Source organism: Battus philenor, unplaced genomic scaffold, assembly GCF_028537555.1.
Source record: "Battus philenor isolate CCGP_79_NKW_IND1 unplaced genomic scaffold, ilBatPhil1.0.hap1 SCAF_7, whole genome shotgun sequence".
NCBI lineage: Eukaryota > Metazoa > Arthropoda > Insecta > Lepidoptera > Papilionidae > Battus > Battus philenor.
The window spans coordinates 9,960,864-9,976,192 of NW_027181737.1; the positions used below are offsets into that span (position 1 = coordinate 9,960,864).

Genomic DNA, 15,329 nt, shown 5'->3' on the forward strand with positions numbered 1-15,329 from the left:
ATAAACCATTTTAACGGGTTATTAATAATTCTTCATTTAGTCTTCCGTTTATTGTACTTACCAAAATTAAAGGTGCTTTATCTATTTATTTGACAATCTGCTTTATTAGCAGCGTTAAACAAAAACTCGTCGTTATGTACATATACATTTTATTTCGTTAGATTATACATGTGGATTAATGCAATTTTTATAAAAAAATGGAAATAAACTATAAGTATAATTTGTTATTTTATGTATATACATACGTATGTACGTATATTATACTACTTAATCTACCATTCCCTCAATTTTTAAGTTGTTTATAATAACATATTCGCTTAAGTTATTAAATAGCAAGTTTAAGTTTATATTCGTTAATTTAAATATTTAAAACGAGACGAAAACTTTGACAATAGACACAAACTAGACTGATGCCTGACAGTTTGAATATATAACCGGACTGACGATCTTCCGACAGGTATTTCCTTTTCGCTCCGACCCGTAGACCAATCGTTTCTCAATCCTTACAATGACGTCCTACATACTTTACCTCTATGTGTTATGTATATTTGTGTATTTTATAAATTATCAATACAGTAATACGAACAAATAGCCCAGCGGTAAAGGCCATGCGATCGTAGGTCGCAGGTCAATTCGCGGGATACAATCTTATATAATTTACCCTTTGTGCATTAAATATATAGGACCGCCCATGGTCACAAAAGTTTCCAGAGAAAGGGCAGCAGCGTTCCCTACGTACCACAATGCCACACTGCGATCACCACGTCACCTGCTAGACGTGACGGTTATGCTATATCTCCCCACAAGGGAAAAAGGGAAAGGGGGAGAGGCTTTGTGGGAAGCCTTAGCCTTACAGTGGGTGTCTAAGGGTTGCAACGACATATATATATATATATATATATATATATATATATATATATATACCCTATATATATACCCTCCGTTTTATTTATGTTAACCCTTTCGTTACCGGCTCCCACTGGACGCCCCGTGTGTAACAGCGCCGGAGTTATCAGGCATCCACTGGAAACGCCGTGAGTACCAGTGGATGCATTTATGTAGCATCCATTTGCCGTTCTTGCATTGTTATTGAATTGATTCCTTTAAGGATTCAATCATGTTATTGAATGTGCTTTTACTCAAAAACAATTCTTCGAAAGTATAATATGTATTTGGAAACTAAAACTTTAAATAAAAAAGTATCACCACATTAATAATCTACTAAGGTTGACCGAAAGACATTTTACTTTCAATTTATAAATCGAAGTAGGCGTGTTGTTTGCAGTACAAATGGCAAAAAACGGGAATCTAAATATGCACGTAAATAATGTAATGTGGGCTTAAGTGTAAATTCCTGTTTTCAGGTTTATCACAGCCAACTTCCATTTTTAATTAATATATCAGTAAAATCTTTAACCATGTAAACTTAAATGAGAAAATTCGTCTACCTACTATTCAATGCGCACACTTCGCGGCGTGCTGCTCGGTTCAGTAGCGTTACTTCTGCGGAACGTATTGTAGTAAGGAAAGGGTTAATAAACCATATAGACTATAGGAAACGGTCGTGCCAAGTTTTTCCTTAACGAAACCCTCGAACGTGAATGGTAAGTGGCTGTCTATACAAAAGATTCACTTTAAAGGGCTGATTATGTATAGATACCTCAGAGCATTTAAGAAAGCCTTGCACATTTGAACGACAAATAAAATATGTGTTTTAAACTACAGATATTTACTATTTTTCAAATTTCATTATTATTAAAAATCGTTTTTAAATTACCAATATTTTCGGGAGAAGGGGATCTAGCCTTTGCAACGTAATTACAGCGGTGGTCGTAGAAATTGTGATGTGACAGGGGAAATCCCTCAGTTTGCAAAATTAAATTTAAGGTGACGTTTTTTATGACTGACCCTAAAAACGTATTTAGCATAAATGAAGTTGCGGCATGGTAACTTCATGGAGCATCCGCCCAAGCTACCTAAAATTTCGGCAGGCACCTAATCTCGGTGGAACATTTAATGGCTTGCGCCGAAAGACTCGTCAAGTGCAGGTTTCGGACTAAGTCGCATTGCCACCTCAAGCCTTGTGACAGCGTAATTGCCAATAGACCAACAACATTCCTGAACAAAAAATAATCATTCCGCTAAGATTTGAAACAAAAATGACATTTTATTTGCTCGAATCAGAATTATTTACATAACTTCCTCCAGGAATTACAATTGCAGTTCATTGGCATCTAATGTAGTAATGTAAGGTTCGCTGAGGGAGCCATTGGCGATAAATACGTAATAGGATGTTTAATCGAAGCGCCTTAAGCTCTGCCATCTAGAAGTTAAAAAACAAGTTTGCTAAAAATATTAGTCAGTAGGGCAAATAGTAACCTTATGAATAAACCATAATTTAAGTTTGTTTTCACAAAATAATAATGTCGCTCACGAATTCCCCAAGTCCTTTAAATTGAAAATGATGACGTTAGCCAAGAACTTTGGATTTATGCTTGATAGAAACTTATTCTGTGCCGTGTTCCAGTTGCAAAAATTGTGTAACATAAAATTCTGTAATGATAGTTCCTTGCGCCATCAACATTGCCCATGTGCTTCTTCTACGTCGCTTTGACTATGCTGTCGCCATCTTTATCTTACCAAAGCCAAATTCGATAAAATTGGAGAAATTCAAAAGTTCTAAAAATCTCTGAATTTTAGAATAAGATTAAGTAAATGGCTTCCTAAACGTCTAGCTGAAATACTACTAATCTTTATTACATTGTGTGCTATTTTTCCCCTCTTCACATTACCTCGGCAATATACCATAGAATCTGTAATTATTACTTTACAAACATGCAGCTAATTAATTACTACGCGACTACTTTTCATGTTGGACGCTTATGTAACGAGTTGCCTGTATAGGTAAGCTTGTCAGTGAATACACGCGTATATTGTACTTTTACTGTGTCATTTAAATATGACACTACATAGTAATAAATATTAGATTTAACCCTTAAATGCATAAAGTAAATGCGTAGTAATGTATATCTGCAACGAAGTTTAATAAGTATAGTAAATATTATATACACTTTCTATTTTTCCCTGCATTGTAGTGTACTTATCCTACAAGATATATATTTTTTTAAAGTATAAATGAAAGTCGGGCATTTAAGGGTTAAATCTCTCTATCACTTGATGACCTTTCGCTCTATTTTCCTTGGCTAATTACATAGTTCCTCCAATATTTATGAGAAATTGTCGTTTGCGCTGCCGTAATATGACACTGCGTTGATAAACGTCACAACATACCATACTGTTTTTTTCCTAAATTTTTATTTGTTTTGTTCGGGTTTTCTGCAAATTTGTACAAGCCAATCCCATTGTGACCGCCAGAAATATTCGTCACTACAATATAAATAAAATCATTTTGAAGACAAGATGCTAATCTGCAAATTGTTTAACAGCTTATTTAAACAGCTTAGTTAACAGGAAAAATAATTATTTATACTTAATTTCAATAACCTCACAGTAAATATATCTTACTTTGATTGGGAAAATTTGTTAGATTGAATATGCCCAGAACTTGAAGTAAGTTATACCTAATGTCTATCGCCTTTAATATCGGCAAATCACTATTTCAATAAAATATTTTTACTTAAAACATCAAAGTTTATTAAAAGTAGTAGTAACAAAAATGTGTTTATTATTGTAAATTTGGAAGACCACATCAATATAATTACAGTACATTTACATAAAAGCGAAAGTATACTTTTTTACGCGAGGTGTTCATTAGGAATTTTAAGTACAATTGTTTTACATAAAATTAATGTAGATCAAGCAGATTTTGCGCATCGGAAACCCAAATTTCCAGTCGAACTATCTTCTGTGTTATGAGACCGCGCCGAGCATCTGTAGCGATAACAATATGAACGGTGACATAAATATGAGCCTCCTTTTTTAACTTTTTCTTTGGGCTGAAAATAAAATACATATTTATCAGTATTCATTATTCGTATAATTAATTCAAAGGAGATTATTTTAACCATACAATTTAGTACAGGAAGACCCCGTTTAACGTGCAAGATAGCGCTAAATGAGGCTATCTTAACATGTAAATTAGCGGAAGATAGACAGAAAATTTGTTACGTATTAAATTTAATAATGACTTTTGTACCAAAAATAAAACCTAATATTTATTTACGGTTTTAACAAACAACATGTATTACATTTATTTAACAAACAAAATTCCAAGTCAGATTATTCAGACTATTCTGTTTCCAATTCTCTGCCATTTTTCAAGAAGGCATCTAATGTAGGTCGCGTTTTCCAAATATTCTTCCATACATCTTTCAAAGATCTTTCTGTTATCTCATTTCAAAAAAAGGTTATGTTCTCTACAGCTATCATGATATTGCAGTTTTTCCAAAATTCTCTTAATGATCGCTTCTCGTCTACGAACGTTTTTTCAAATATCTGCTTAAATATTCATTGCAAGTAATAATAAGTAATAAGCCTAACAATTGGATATAATGCCTTGATCTATTTGTTCGGTTAAGGCAGTTGTGTTAGGCGTGAGAAAAATCACCTTGACTGGAATGGATGTTGTTAATTGTAATAAATTTGTATAGCCACCCCCGCTTGGGGCATTAAAACTGTGCCCTTTTTAAGTTTTTTTTTTGCAATAAAGTTTAACAGACGGACAGAAATGTGCAGTGAATCATTACCGAAAAATTTTCATTTTTATTCATTATGTTTTACTAGACTCCCAAATCACAGGTAAAGTTGATTTAGGTACGGCTTTTATCGCTCTTGGGTTTTTGGAGTTGTAAACTACTGTTGGTTTTAATTTAAAATCCCAGTTTACATTACCACCCAGTAGAAGTGTTAATCAATCGTTTGCGGATTTAAATCCTGGTGCTCGTTACTGTTCATGGGATAAAAATGTTCGTATCGGCATTCTTTTCCAAAAAAAGGCCTGTTTCATCAACATTGAAAACCCATTCTAGAGGATAGCTTCCCAGTTAATTATTGTTTTTGATATCGCTGGATATTCAGTTTCCGCTTTCATATCACTACTTGCTGCTTGTCATGTAATCCTTATGTTTAAAAGATTATTTCAATGTTTAAACCTATTCAACCATTTCCGACTAGCAACAAAAGTTTCACTTATGTCACTTGCCTCAGCCTGTATTTAATTAAAAATTCTTCCAGCTTTTCTATTACGATAGATTGACTTAATGGCATATTCCGTTCAATTTCGTCGTCAATCCATACAAAGTCGTGTTTCCATTTCCTCTATAATGTTATTACTAGAACTGGTAATACTAGTTGCAGAGCTTGACGTAGTTGCAATTGCCGATGACAGCGTTTTTTCTTTATTCTCAAGAATTGTCTTATTGCGATAATCAATGAACCACTAATTTGTGACTTATGCTTTTTCTGGTCGCTTTCTTTATAATAAGAGAGCGTTCAACCGAAACAGCGCTAAACGAAAAGCAGGGTCCTACTGTACTTGTGTAAATTTCTATAAAATGGTTATAGAAAAAGTTATTACTTAAGACTTCCCAGTTCGAATATAATGGATATAATAGGCATTACTAGACATGTCAACAAAAACACTAAAATAATAGAATTAATTTTTTTCCAGAACATATATATTAAACTAAATACCACCATCATAGAGATGTATCATATACTACATTTGGAGCCTAATATAAACTGACATAAGAAATTCTTAAAAACAGTATGCTATTTAAACTTGATTTTCTTGTAGATGAAGTAATTGTAGCTGTAATAAACAAACGTCTTAAATACATAAAATGTTTTAACTCACATTATCAATAGACCAGGAGTCTTCTGTCCATTCCCAAACATTGCCTGCCATGTTATGAAGTCCATAGTCATTTTGAGCAAATAGGTGCACAGGGTTGGTACCTATGTACTCATCTTTGTTTGAATTATAGTGAGGAAAGGTACCTTGCCATATATTTGCCCTAAAAGACATAATAGATAACAATGAACAATATTATTTATTAAAAGTCAAATGTCTTTGTCCCTTATTAAATATATTTAAAATATTTAAAGATTTAGATGCTACACAAATGAACCTACAAAAAGAAAAGCTATGCTGAGGTCCTCCTTGTGGGATACCTTGTGCTCTTTAAGTCATTTCACACATTGCCTAAGCAGCACAATAGCTTTGAGGGCTTTCCAATCTGGTGAAACAAATTATGTAACAGCACAAGGTGAAATTTCTCTGGAGGTCTTCAAGCATAATTACTGAAAAAACATTTAGGCTGTCTTTAGCATTATGCCACCTCAAGCCTAGTAAAGCAGCATAAATAAATCAAACAGCATTATTTGCGACAAGAAAAAAATATCTGTTTTTCATTGTATTAAATACTCTCTTTAATACATGTCAGACACCTATAATGATATATAGTAATTAAATAAAACACATAGTATATATTACTGGTCCAATTAATAAATTCAGGTGTTATGCAAAAGTTTAATAGAAAAGTTGAGTGAAAGAATTTATGTTGATACACACATGTGCTTTTTGTTGGGGAATAATTTGTCACCCCAAGGATACTTAGTAGCTCTGTGTCCTCCACGACAAGCAACCTCCCACTCAGCCTCACTTGGTAACCTAGCCTTCCTCCATTTACAATAACTGCGAGCATCATTCCATGACACATGTACTACAGGATGGTCCATAACATCTAAAAGTGAACAATAAATATTAACATCACAGTGCATTATAACAATATAAACAAAAATATTCAAATAAATCATTACACATTTCTAATATTACTATGATATCCAATAAAATACATAAATATTCAAATTTGTATTGGTCTAGCAATAAATAAATTGAAATTATATTTTAAATAATCAGAATGACCATTTTTGAGTCCAAAATTATGTAACATGGCATATAAATTAATTTCAGATAACATCATCAGTTTTTTTTATTATAATGTAATAAATTATAATACAAGCAACATTTGATGGTGTTATAATGGATAAGTCCAATATATGAAAGTTCTTACAGTAAAAAAAAAGAATAGAAGCTATAGCATATGATTCATGATTTCAAATTTGGTTATTTAAAAATATATAATACAAACAAATGTCTAAACATAATTAATATCACATAATGCAATTATCATTCATGTATTTTGAGACTATGGGTAAAACACAATCTTACCACACTTTAAAATCTTAAGTCTAAATTTTTTAAAGACTAAGACAAGAAACACTTTTTAAGTGCAATCAACAGTTTTAATTATGTACTGTTGTGCAATTTATGTACTCTTTATTCATTGTTATAATTAAATACCTGAAAGATCAGAATCAGGTCCGTACGGATGCTTCCAATTAGCGCCTAATATTTTGTACCACCATGGTGCTTGTAAAACCCGAAAATCCTTCATTTCATCCTTAAATGTATTATTTAGGAACATTCCAAACACAAAACTATCTCCAAAGGTTTCAGCTTCAGTCTTATAATTAGTTGAAGTAGTAAATTGTTTAAAATCTCTGTTAGAAACTTCATACTTGTCTAAATAGAATGGTTCTAATTTAACTTTCTTTTCTGGCCCCTCTTTATCGCTTTCGATAATAATTTCATTTGTACCTATGTAATAATCTTTACCAGGAATTAAAACCATATCATGTTCTACAATATTTCCCGTGAACTTATTATCAATAGGACATTCATCGCTATTTGTTAAAATATCAATGGCTGAAATACTGTCGAATTTCTTTTCTTGTGGCCTATCAATGGCGCAGCCACAATTACTCTGTTTGTTCTCAATTAGTTTTAACTGTAACATACACATTAATAAAATTCTAAGTAACATTTCTCTACGTTTAAAAATGTAAATGTTTATGTCTAAAATATGTAAAGTACAAACCGCATATGTCAAAACATTAATGTAAACAGAAGTTTAGTAATCAAACATTATTCACAGAGCTTTAGACATATAAATGATAGTTTATGTAAATATATGTATAAATGTTTTTTTACAATTATATTATATTATTAAATATTATAAATAATGTAAGATAATACTAATGTATTAAATAAGAAAGTAATTATTTAAAATAAAATGTTCGATGGCTAATTATTGTTAAAAACGGTTACTTACCAATCTTTACTGGGGTCGTGTTGGGCATTATCGTCCGTTGCTACTGTCTGAGTAAGCGTTTGTGTTTCGGAAATTGTACAATGCAAATAAAACAATACGGAAAACTTAATATCAATTTACTAAAACAGTAATAATTTTATACCGATAGTTGATGATGTAAACGAGTAACAGTTAAACTCGATTGGCCGGAGAAAATCATTTGCTTTTAAAACCAGATAATAATAATAATATACGTACTAAAAGAAAAACGTAGCTTTTTGCTACTTATTAAATGGATATAAATGCAAGTCGATTTATTATTTGATTATCATATGTAGGGATAAATAATGCAACAAAAAAAACATATAGTGATCATATCCGTTTGAAAAGGGTAAAGTAAAACCTTTTTTTTATTTTATTCGGAGCGTAATTTATTTATCTAAAAAACAATCTATAGAAAAATGAAAATATCAAAAAATATAATGTTAATTTCATTCCTTTTGCTACTATCAATTTAATAAGGGACGGGCGTGGAATGCTGAAAGGAAATGTTAATAAATTACAAGTTGATAATTCTAAAATCCCACTGTGAAAGTTTTCAATATTTAACAAAAAATAGGCATTTGTTAGGACAAAAAATCAGGTAAACTATATTCAAGGCTAATGTTAACTCTAGATAGGGATGAAACCTATACCTACTACTTAATCTTAGTTGGTTTCTTACAGTAATAAAGGCACTATATCTTCTTGCTTCATTTTGCCGTAGTATCTTGCGATACCGTTTACATGTCCCATTCCAACGACGGCCAAAACACGAGGATTTTTCACTAAAATTAATATTGCTTTACTTTTGTACAGGTAGACAAACGTTAGATATAATTGTAAACGAAAGTTTTCTATTATTTAAATAATTTGGTGCTAAGTAAACTGACAGTAACTAAATTTTGATAACGAAATTAATGTAAAAATCTCGTTAACAATAAACCGAGGGAAATTTTTACTCAGCATACAAGGTTGCATCATAGACGAAATTTTAATGTTTTTCTTTTAAAAAATTGAGAGAATTAGACATTCGAATATACTCGATTGCCTTAATAAAGGTGAATATATTTTAACTATGCCAAAGTATGAATGCTTACCAGAACGGACACATTCCTGCAAAGAATAGGCGAGACATCGATCACGTTCATCAACGAACACATGAAATATTTTTTTGAATGCCGGTACTTCTCTTATGATGTCATCAAACTGTGTCTGTACATATTCTTTATTTTTATATTTTTCTATTTGAAATTTACTGTGAAAGTATGTAAACCATAAGTAGTAGCAAATTTATTTCTATTTTTTTTTATTTATTTAAAAAGAATAACTAGTCAAAAATGAGTTTCACCTAATAATTACCCCATAAGAATGATGGGCTAGAAAAGGTATTGAGGCTGGTATTGTGAAAATCTTGCGTCAGTTTAAGATTTAATTCTACACAAACACAACCTATGTTGTACATCTCATTATTCCAACTATTACACTAAGGTGTTCATAAACCGGAATCTCACACAGCAATCTCTTTATATTACTTTTTAATAAGATATGCAAGGGCTATGGTATAATGGTCTAGGCTGTGTTTTCCAAAAGATAACTGCCCACAGATGAAAGTCAATAATTCAAACAAATCTACCATGACAGTAAATTCGTAAGTCAATTTGAAATATTGTTGAGAATTCTAGATTTGAAAAAACTGAAAAGATGCTTTGATTTAATATACAAAAAAGTAGTAAAATTTAACGCTAACTATGATGTGACGAAGGTGAAATAAAAAAGGTTTTTAAAAGCAATTTGAAGATATAATCATATCCCACGATAATCAAATACACATATGTATTTAAATAAGGGACTAACTAAAAAGACGATAATACAACTGAATCTCAACTTTTATTAGTAAAACTTTCTAAATTTCAATTAAACAAGATTTTTTTTCATTAAATATATCTCAAAGATGCTATTAAACTATACAATAATGTTTTCACTGAATAAATAAGTAGATATTTTAGAAATTCTACAACAATGTTAAAATGATCTTACTCCAATGGCTTTTGATTCGACTTGGACAAATGGTAAAATACTTGACCTATTTCGAGCACGTTCAATGATTCAAATGCTCTCGATAAAGTTATTTGTATAGGTCGATCACCCAAAAATAGCTTACAGCCTGGAATTTTTTTCATCTAAAAAATAATCGACCTTAAATATTTGCGTAAAAATTTTATTAAAATAATACTTAAATTGAACTTTGATTGCGTTGTATTGTTACCTCCTGATACGCTCTTCTAAATTCACCTCCAGGGGCGACGCCTAATTCCTTCGCAATGTCAGCATATGTTTTCAATAGCATTGCATGTAGCATGCCAGATACGACACCTTTATGCTCCTTAACGGTTTCCCTAATCATCCAATTAATAAGTTAGTTATGTAATAATTGTAACAATTTTCTTAACGGTCTCTTTACGCCAACAAAATATTGACAAATGACAAAATAAATTTTATCACTTGATTTAATTATACCATAATCGTCAGAGTTAACACCAGAAAGTACACTCTTGGTGGCGTTAGATAAAAGAGCAAAGGTTGCGTTTATATAGGGGTAAAAAGTGTCTGACGTTTTGTCCTCCATCTCTTTCACTATGTGGATAGTTTCTGTTTACTCTTTGACATGTGTTTTCGAACATATTTCTATTTAACCCTTTCACGACCACGGGGACGCCGGTGTCCCAAGCAAAAATCATGGATTAATTAAATATTTACGTAACCATTGTAAATTATTTTTTTGTTTTAACATTTCGGAAAGTACCTTTTTATTATTTTTTACTGGCAATACATGATAACTAACACCATTTATTGTCTATCGTCACCGGAACGTTAGAGTTCTTTTGGCGCGAATGATCTGCTGTTAGGAATAAATAATTGATATTGTAAAAGTGCTTTTCAAATTTTTACAGTGTCAAATTATCATTACCTAGTAAGTAAATTGTTATTCTAAATATTCAGTAGTAATGTATTTATGTTGTATTCTGTGATAAATCGTTATAAAGATTATGGGACACGGATGTCCCTGTCGGCGTAAAGGGATACTTTTTATACGGAATTTCTTAACTTTTTGGCCTGGTAATATACCAAAATACTATCTTTTTCTTATTCATATTTTTCGCAGAACATGTTTCGTAAGGGACATGGAGTTTTTGAACTTCGAAAAAATAAAATTCATCAAATTTTTGTGGGTGACAATAGCGATGAGGAAGATGACTTAGTGCTTGATGACGAAGACCAAAGACTTCTAGTACAGGATGATAACCAAGGGGTATTTGATGTCGACGTTGAAGAAACGACGACTCTTCAACGGTAAGAATCACCCGAACCTTCAACATCTCAAAAAAATAATCCATCTAATCAGTAACCAATCATCTAACAACAGGAATTGTTTCGCCGAGTACCACAAATAACTTGCCCTATTATATTTATATTATTCATAAACAAGTAAAAAAAAGTACACTAAGTAACAAGTGTACATTATTTACAACAAAACAGACTTACTAATAAGAAAACCAAAATTTAGATGTTTAAGTAGAAAGTAACCCTTAGCGACCATAGGGACATATTTGTCCCATAAATTTCCAAAAAAAATGTAAAACTTTTTTGAATTTTTTGTATAAATTATGTTTTTAGGATGCCTATTAATTCATTACATCTAGCTAAATTGATTAAATAAGGTACCGTAACCTTATGGTCCTGAAAGGGATAATCTACGACTAAAACAATTAAAACACGTGGAGGCTATAGAACCATTATTGAATGTCTATCACAATAACATAAACACAATATGTAGTAGGTAGTAAAACGTATAAAATATATTGGTGAATTATACATAATGAATTTGAAAAAAAATTAAGTGCGCTCTTTTTTAAAAAGTAGTATGTAATCGTGGTATGTGTGAAATTATTTTCTAATGTCGAGGCCCACATTAACCATCTATCCGTTTTGCGATTGAAAAATCGCATAGTACCTATATAATAATATCTCATATCATGATCATAGCCATGACCGGGATCGCGACGTGAGGTTATAACAGGATAAAAAATAAATCCGAAAGAACCTTGTATTTGAAAAAAAGGCCGTCGCTTTACGTATGCATAGCGCTACTACACATTTAAAAGTACTACATGGATTTCTGTGATAATATAATTTAGAAAGAGCTTTAGAGATTATATACTTACGTAAACTTCTTGGCGTTGAATTTTCTAGCATCTTCCAAAAATTTCTTATCGTCTAGCTCCAATAGCGATACTCTTTGGCGACATAATTCCACAAGAATGGCGTTAGGTTGTAGAGTGTGTACTATCTAACAGGAAAAAAATATTTAGACACTTAGTTCCCAAATTGATTCAAATGAGTCCCCAAAGACTAGGCGAATATACGTTGGCGTAAAAAAACAAAAATTATTTGCTTTACTTCACATATTATTATTGATATTTAATATTTAAAGAAGTTCAGCAACAGTTCATTGTTAAAACTTGTATATTCCATATTCAGTACGTGTCAAGCTTTGCAATGCGTCGCCGCCGTCCGCAATGCTTGTTCAGACGTGCAAAGGGACAAAATAAGATTTATGGTCTACGGAAGTAATTGCTTAGACCCGACCACCTCCTAGAGCCGAATCGAGATGTTAAAGGCGCTTCTGCGGGCCCCTTCTAGATGAGGCAAACCTTGTCACGTGCGACAGTTTGAATGTAATCTGCAATTTACACCAGCGCGAAGGTCGGTCTGATCTGATGCCGTAACTAATAAGACGGCCAAATTCCTTCCGGCCTATCTTTAACGTGGCCATGACCGAAGGACTCTTACCTAAACATTTGAAAAGCGAGGTCATAAGGATCTATAGTCCTATTGTTCCATTTGTCAAATATAGACTTTTAGGACAATATGCGAAAGATTCGTTCTAGCCTGCGTTAGGAGATTCACGGAGGCTCAACACCTCCCAATTCCAGAATTGTTTGTTTTTCAAGTGCACCGCATCACGGAACACATTCTCGCCAGGCGTATTATAAGGCTGACCCTTGTCTGGCACAACGATTTCATAAATAACCTATACGAATCTAGTATTCACGCCAAACTATGCGGTCTTGGTAGTATTTTTCCGTTACTCAACAGCTACAACAAAATCTCATATATGAACAAATTCATGATTTATTACGCCGTAATTAGAGCTATTTTTACTAAAGTCATATTTCGCTTATGAAACCCCCTCAACAAGGTTAAGATCATGCTGAACAATTTGGGTTGAACATAAAGAAGACCCGCAGACCTGCAATAAACCTCATATCTAAATCATTTGACTAGAAGAACCGTATCCTCCAACACAATCTCTCGAGGCACCTTCAAACGTTTCGCTGTCCTGATACGACAACAATAAGATAAACATGACATAAAATAATTCGTATCCAGTCAAGAACTAGCTGCTCTCACTGGCTAGGTGGGCTCTTAAACTATTGGACAACAACCCCAATTATTAAATATAGAAGCATTGCCAGAATATCTTTCCCAACGAACACTTTCCGAAGCAGGTGTAATGTTGGCGAGGCAATAGTAACAGATTAAGTTAAGAGTGCCGAAGCCAAAGTCTCTTCTCAAAGACCCTTGCGTCAAGTTCTCCGATAGAGTGTCCGTCCAAGCGATCTATGACCGGCAGTGGCCTCTGAATCCGATAAAAATGTAGTATGTGGCGGCCTCTGCTCCTTGCAATCTCAAATCCGTAGAATCTGTTAAACCCAATATGGCTACAGTGGCTGTCGATCACAATAACAATATAACTGCTAACAAGATAAATTTCAGAAAAAGGAAAGGATAAAACTATTATTTTATAAATGTATAATTATTGATTAGTATATATATTAATGGATTTATACTCACTACCTCACTAGACAAATATGGTATATAGTATTGAAAAATGTTTCAATAAAAAAAAATTACCTCAGACACTTCTTCTACAGACTTTTTGCTGAAATGCACAGTGCCTAAGACAACTACCTTTGCTCCAGAATCATTCTGTAGAACAGTTGCAGATGTAGGTAATTTTAAATCAAGATCGTTACTTAAAACTCTCGATACCACAGGAGCCGCTGAAAATTTATCATGAAATATTTACCAAGTAGTTTAATTTCACCCTAAAATGGAAGAGAATGATAATAGTTTCAAATTACACTTGTTTAATCGATGACTTAAAACCAATGTTTGGTCAAGGTGTCTAAATAAGAGCGATGAAAATTTACATATGTGGTATCTCATATTTTTTTCGTTAAACCAGAAATTTAGATATTTATAATTTTTTTAAATTCTTTCTAATCCATTTTGTTTTTAATAACTATCAATTTAGATTTTACTTAGTTAATTACATTATTCGTACCAACATTTTTGACAATAACGTCAATACAGTTTTTTTTTATAATACTTAAATATAATAAGGCTAGTGACATTAAGTGGCCATGAAGAGCCATATATACGTCATTATAAAAAAACGCTAACTATCCATTATTTAATTTTATTATTTATTAAATCTATCCTATTCCAACAAGAAAAACAAAATTATAACATTGATAAGTACTACATTTAGCTACCTAACACAAGTTCTACTGTCAAAAATTTCAAGATCTGAACACAAATTAAAAACTTAATTCATAAAAAATATAATTCAAAACGAAATTATAACATAACGAAGACGCATAGTTTATTAGATTAGATTCAACAGAAATGAGGCGCGCAAGAATACTTTCATAGTCATCATTTTATCCCCATAAAACATGTCTATGAACTGTTTAGTATAGAAGTACATGCTTTGGATTGAATGTATGAAATAATAAACAATAGAATCGTAATATAGTAAAAAAACGTTTTAACCCTTAATTAGGCGCATGGGGTCAGGGCCACTTGAAATTCAAAAAATATTGGCTTACAGTTTTCAGAGCGTACTAACGCTCTTTCTAGCTTCCTCACTCCCCCCGGGGTACGCAAATTAGTCGCATCCAGAACATTAACTCTTGCACACACATCGCTGTCCTTTAGAGAGCTGACCCCATGCGCCCAGTTACGTTCCATTTTTTGGCGAAGGTAAGTTTTTACTTTTGTGATTTTTTTTATGTTCATATGAGTATATTGTTTACTATTTATCTT

The 15,329-nt window shown here is 32.2% G+C and overlaps 2 protein-coding genes across 2 annotated transcripts; both read right to left on the minus strand.

Annotated features, from left to right (window-relative positions):
• Positions 1-3,679: 3,679 nt before the first annotated feature.
• LOC137931014 (formylglycine-generating enzyme) lies at positions 3,680-7,895 on the minus strand. The gene is made up of 4 exons (XM_068774404.1): positions 7,325-7,895; positions 6,533-6,704; positions 5,816-5,975; positions 3,680-3,956 (listed from the first exon to the last, which is right to left on the minus strand). The coding sequence occupies exons 1-4, from the start codon at positions 7,845-7,847 to the stop codon at positions 3,816-3,818; spliced, it is 996 nt and encodes a 331-aa protein (XP_068630505.1). The 5' UTR covers positions 7,848-7,895; the 3' UTR covers positions 3,680-3,815.
• Positions 7,896-8,834: 939 nt separating this feature from the next.
• On the minus strand, positions 8,835-15,248 carry LOC137931181 (traB domain-containing protein-like; the record flags this gene model as incomplete). The annotated part of the gene is made up of 7 exons (XM_068774589.1): positions 8,835-8,941; positions 9,254-9,411; positions 10,194-10,336; positions 10,423-10,552; positions 12,380-12,504; positions 14,133-14,281; positions 15,113-15,248. Coding segments are annotated over 7 exons (948 nt in total), but the record flags the coding sequence as incomplete, so codon positions are not given.
• Between the last annotated feature and the right edge of the window lie 81 nt (positions 15,249-15,329).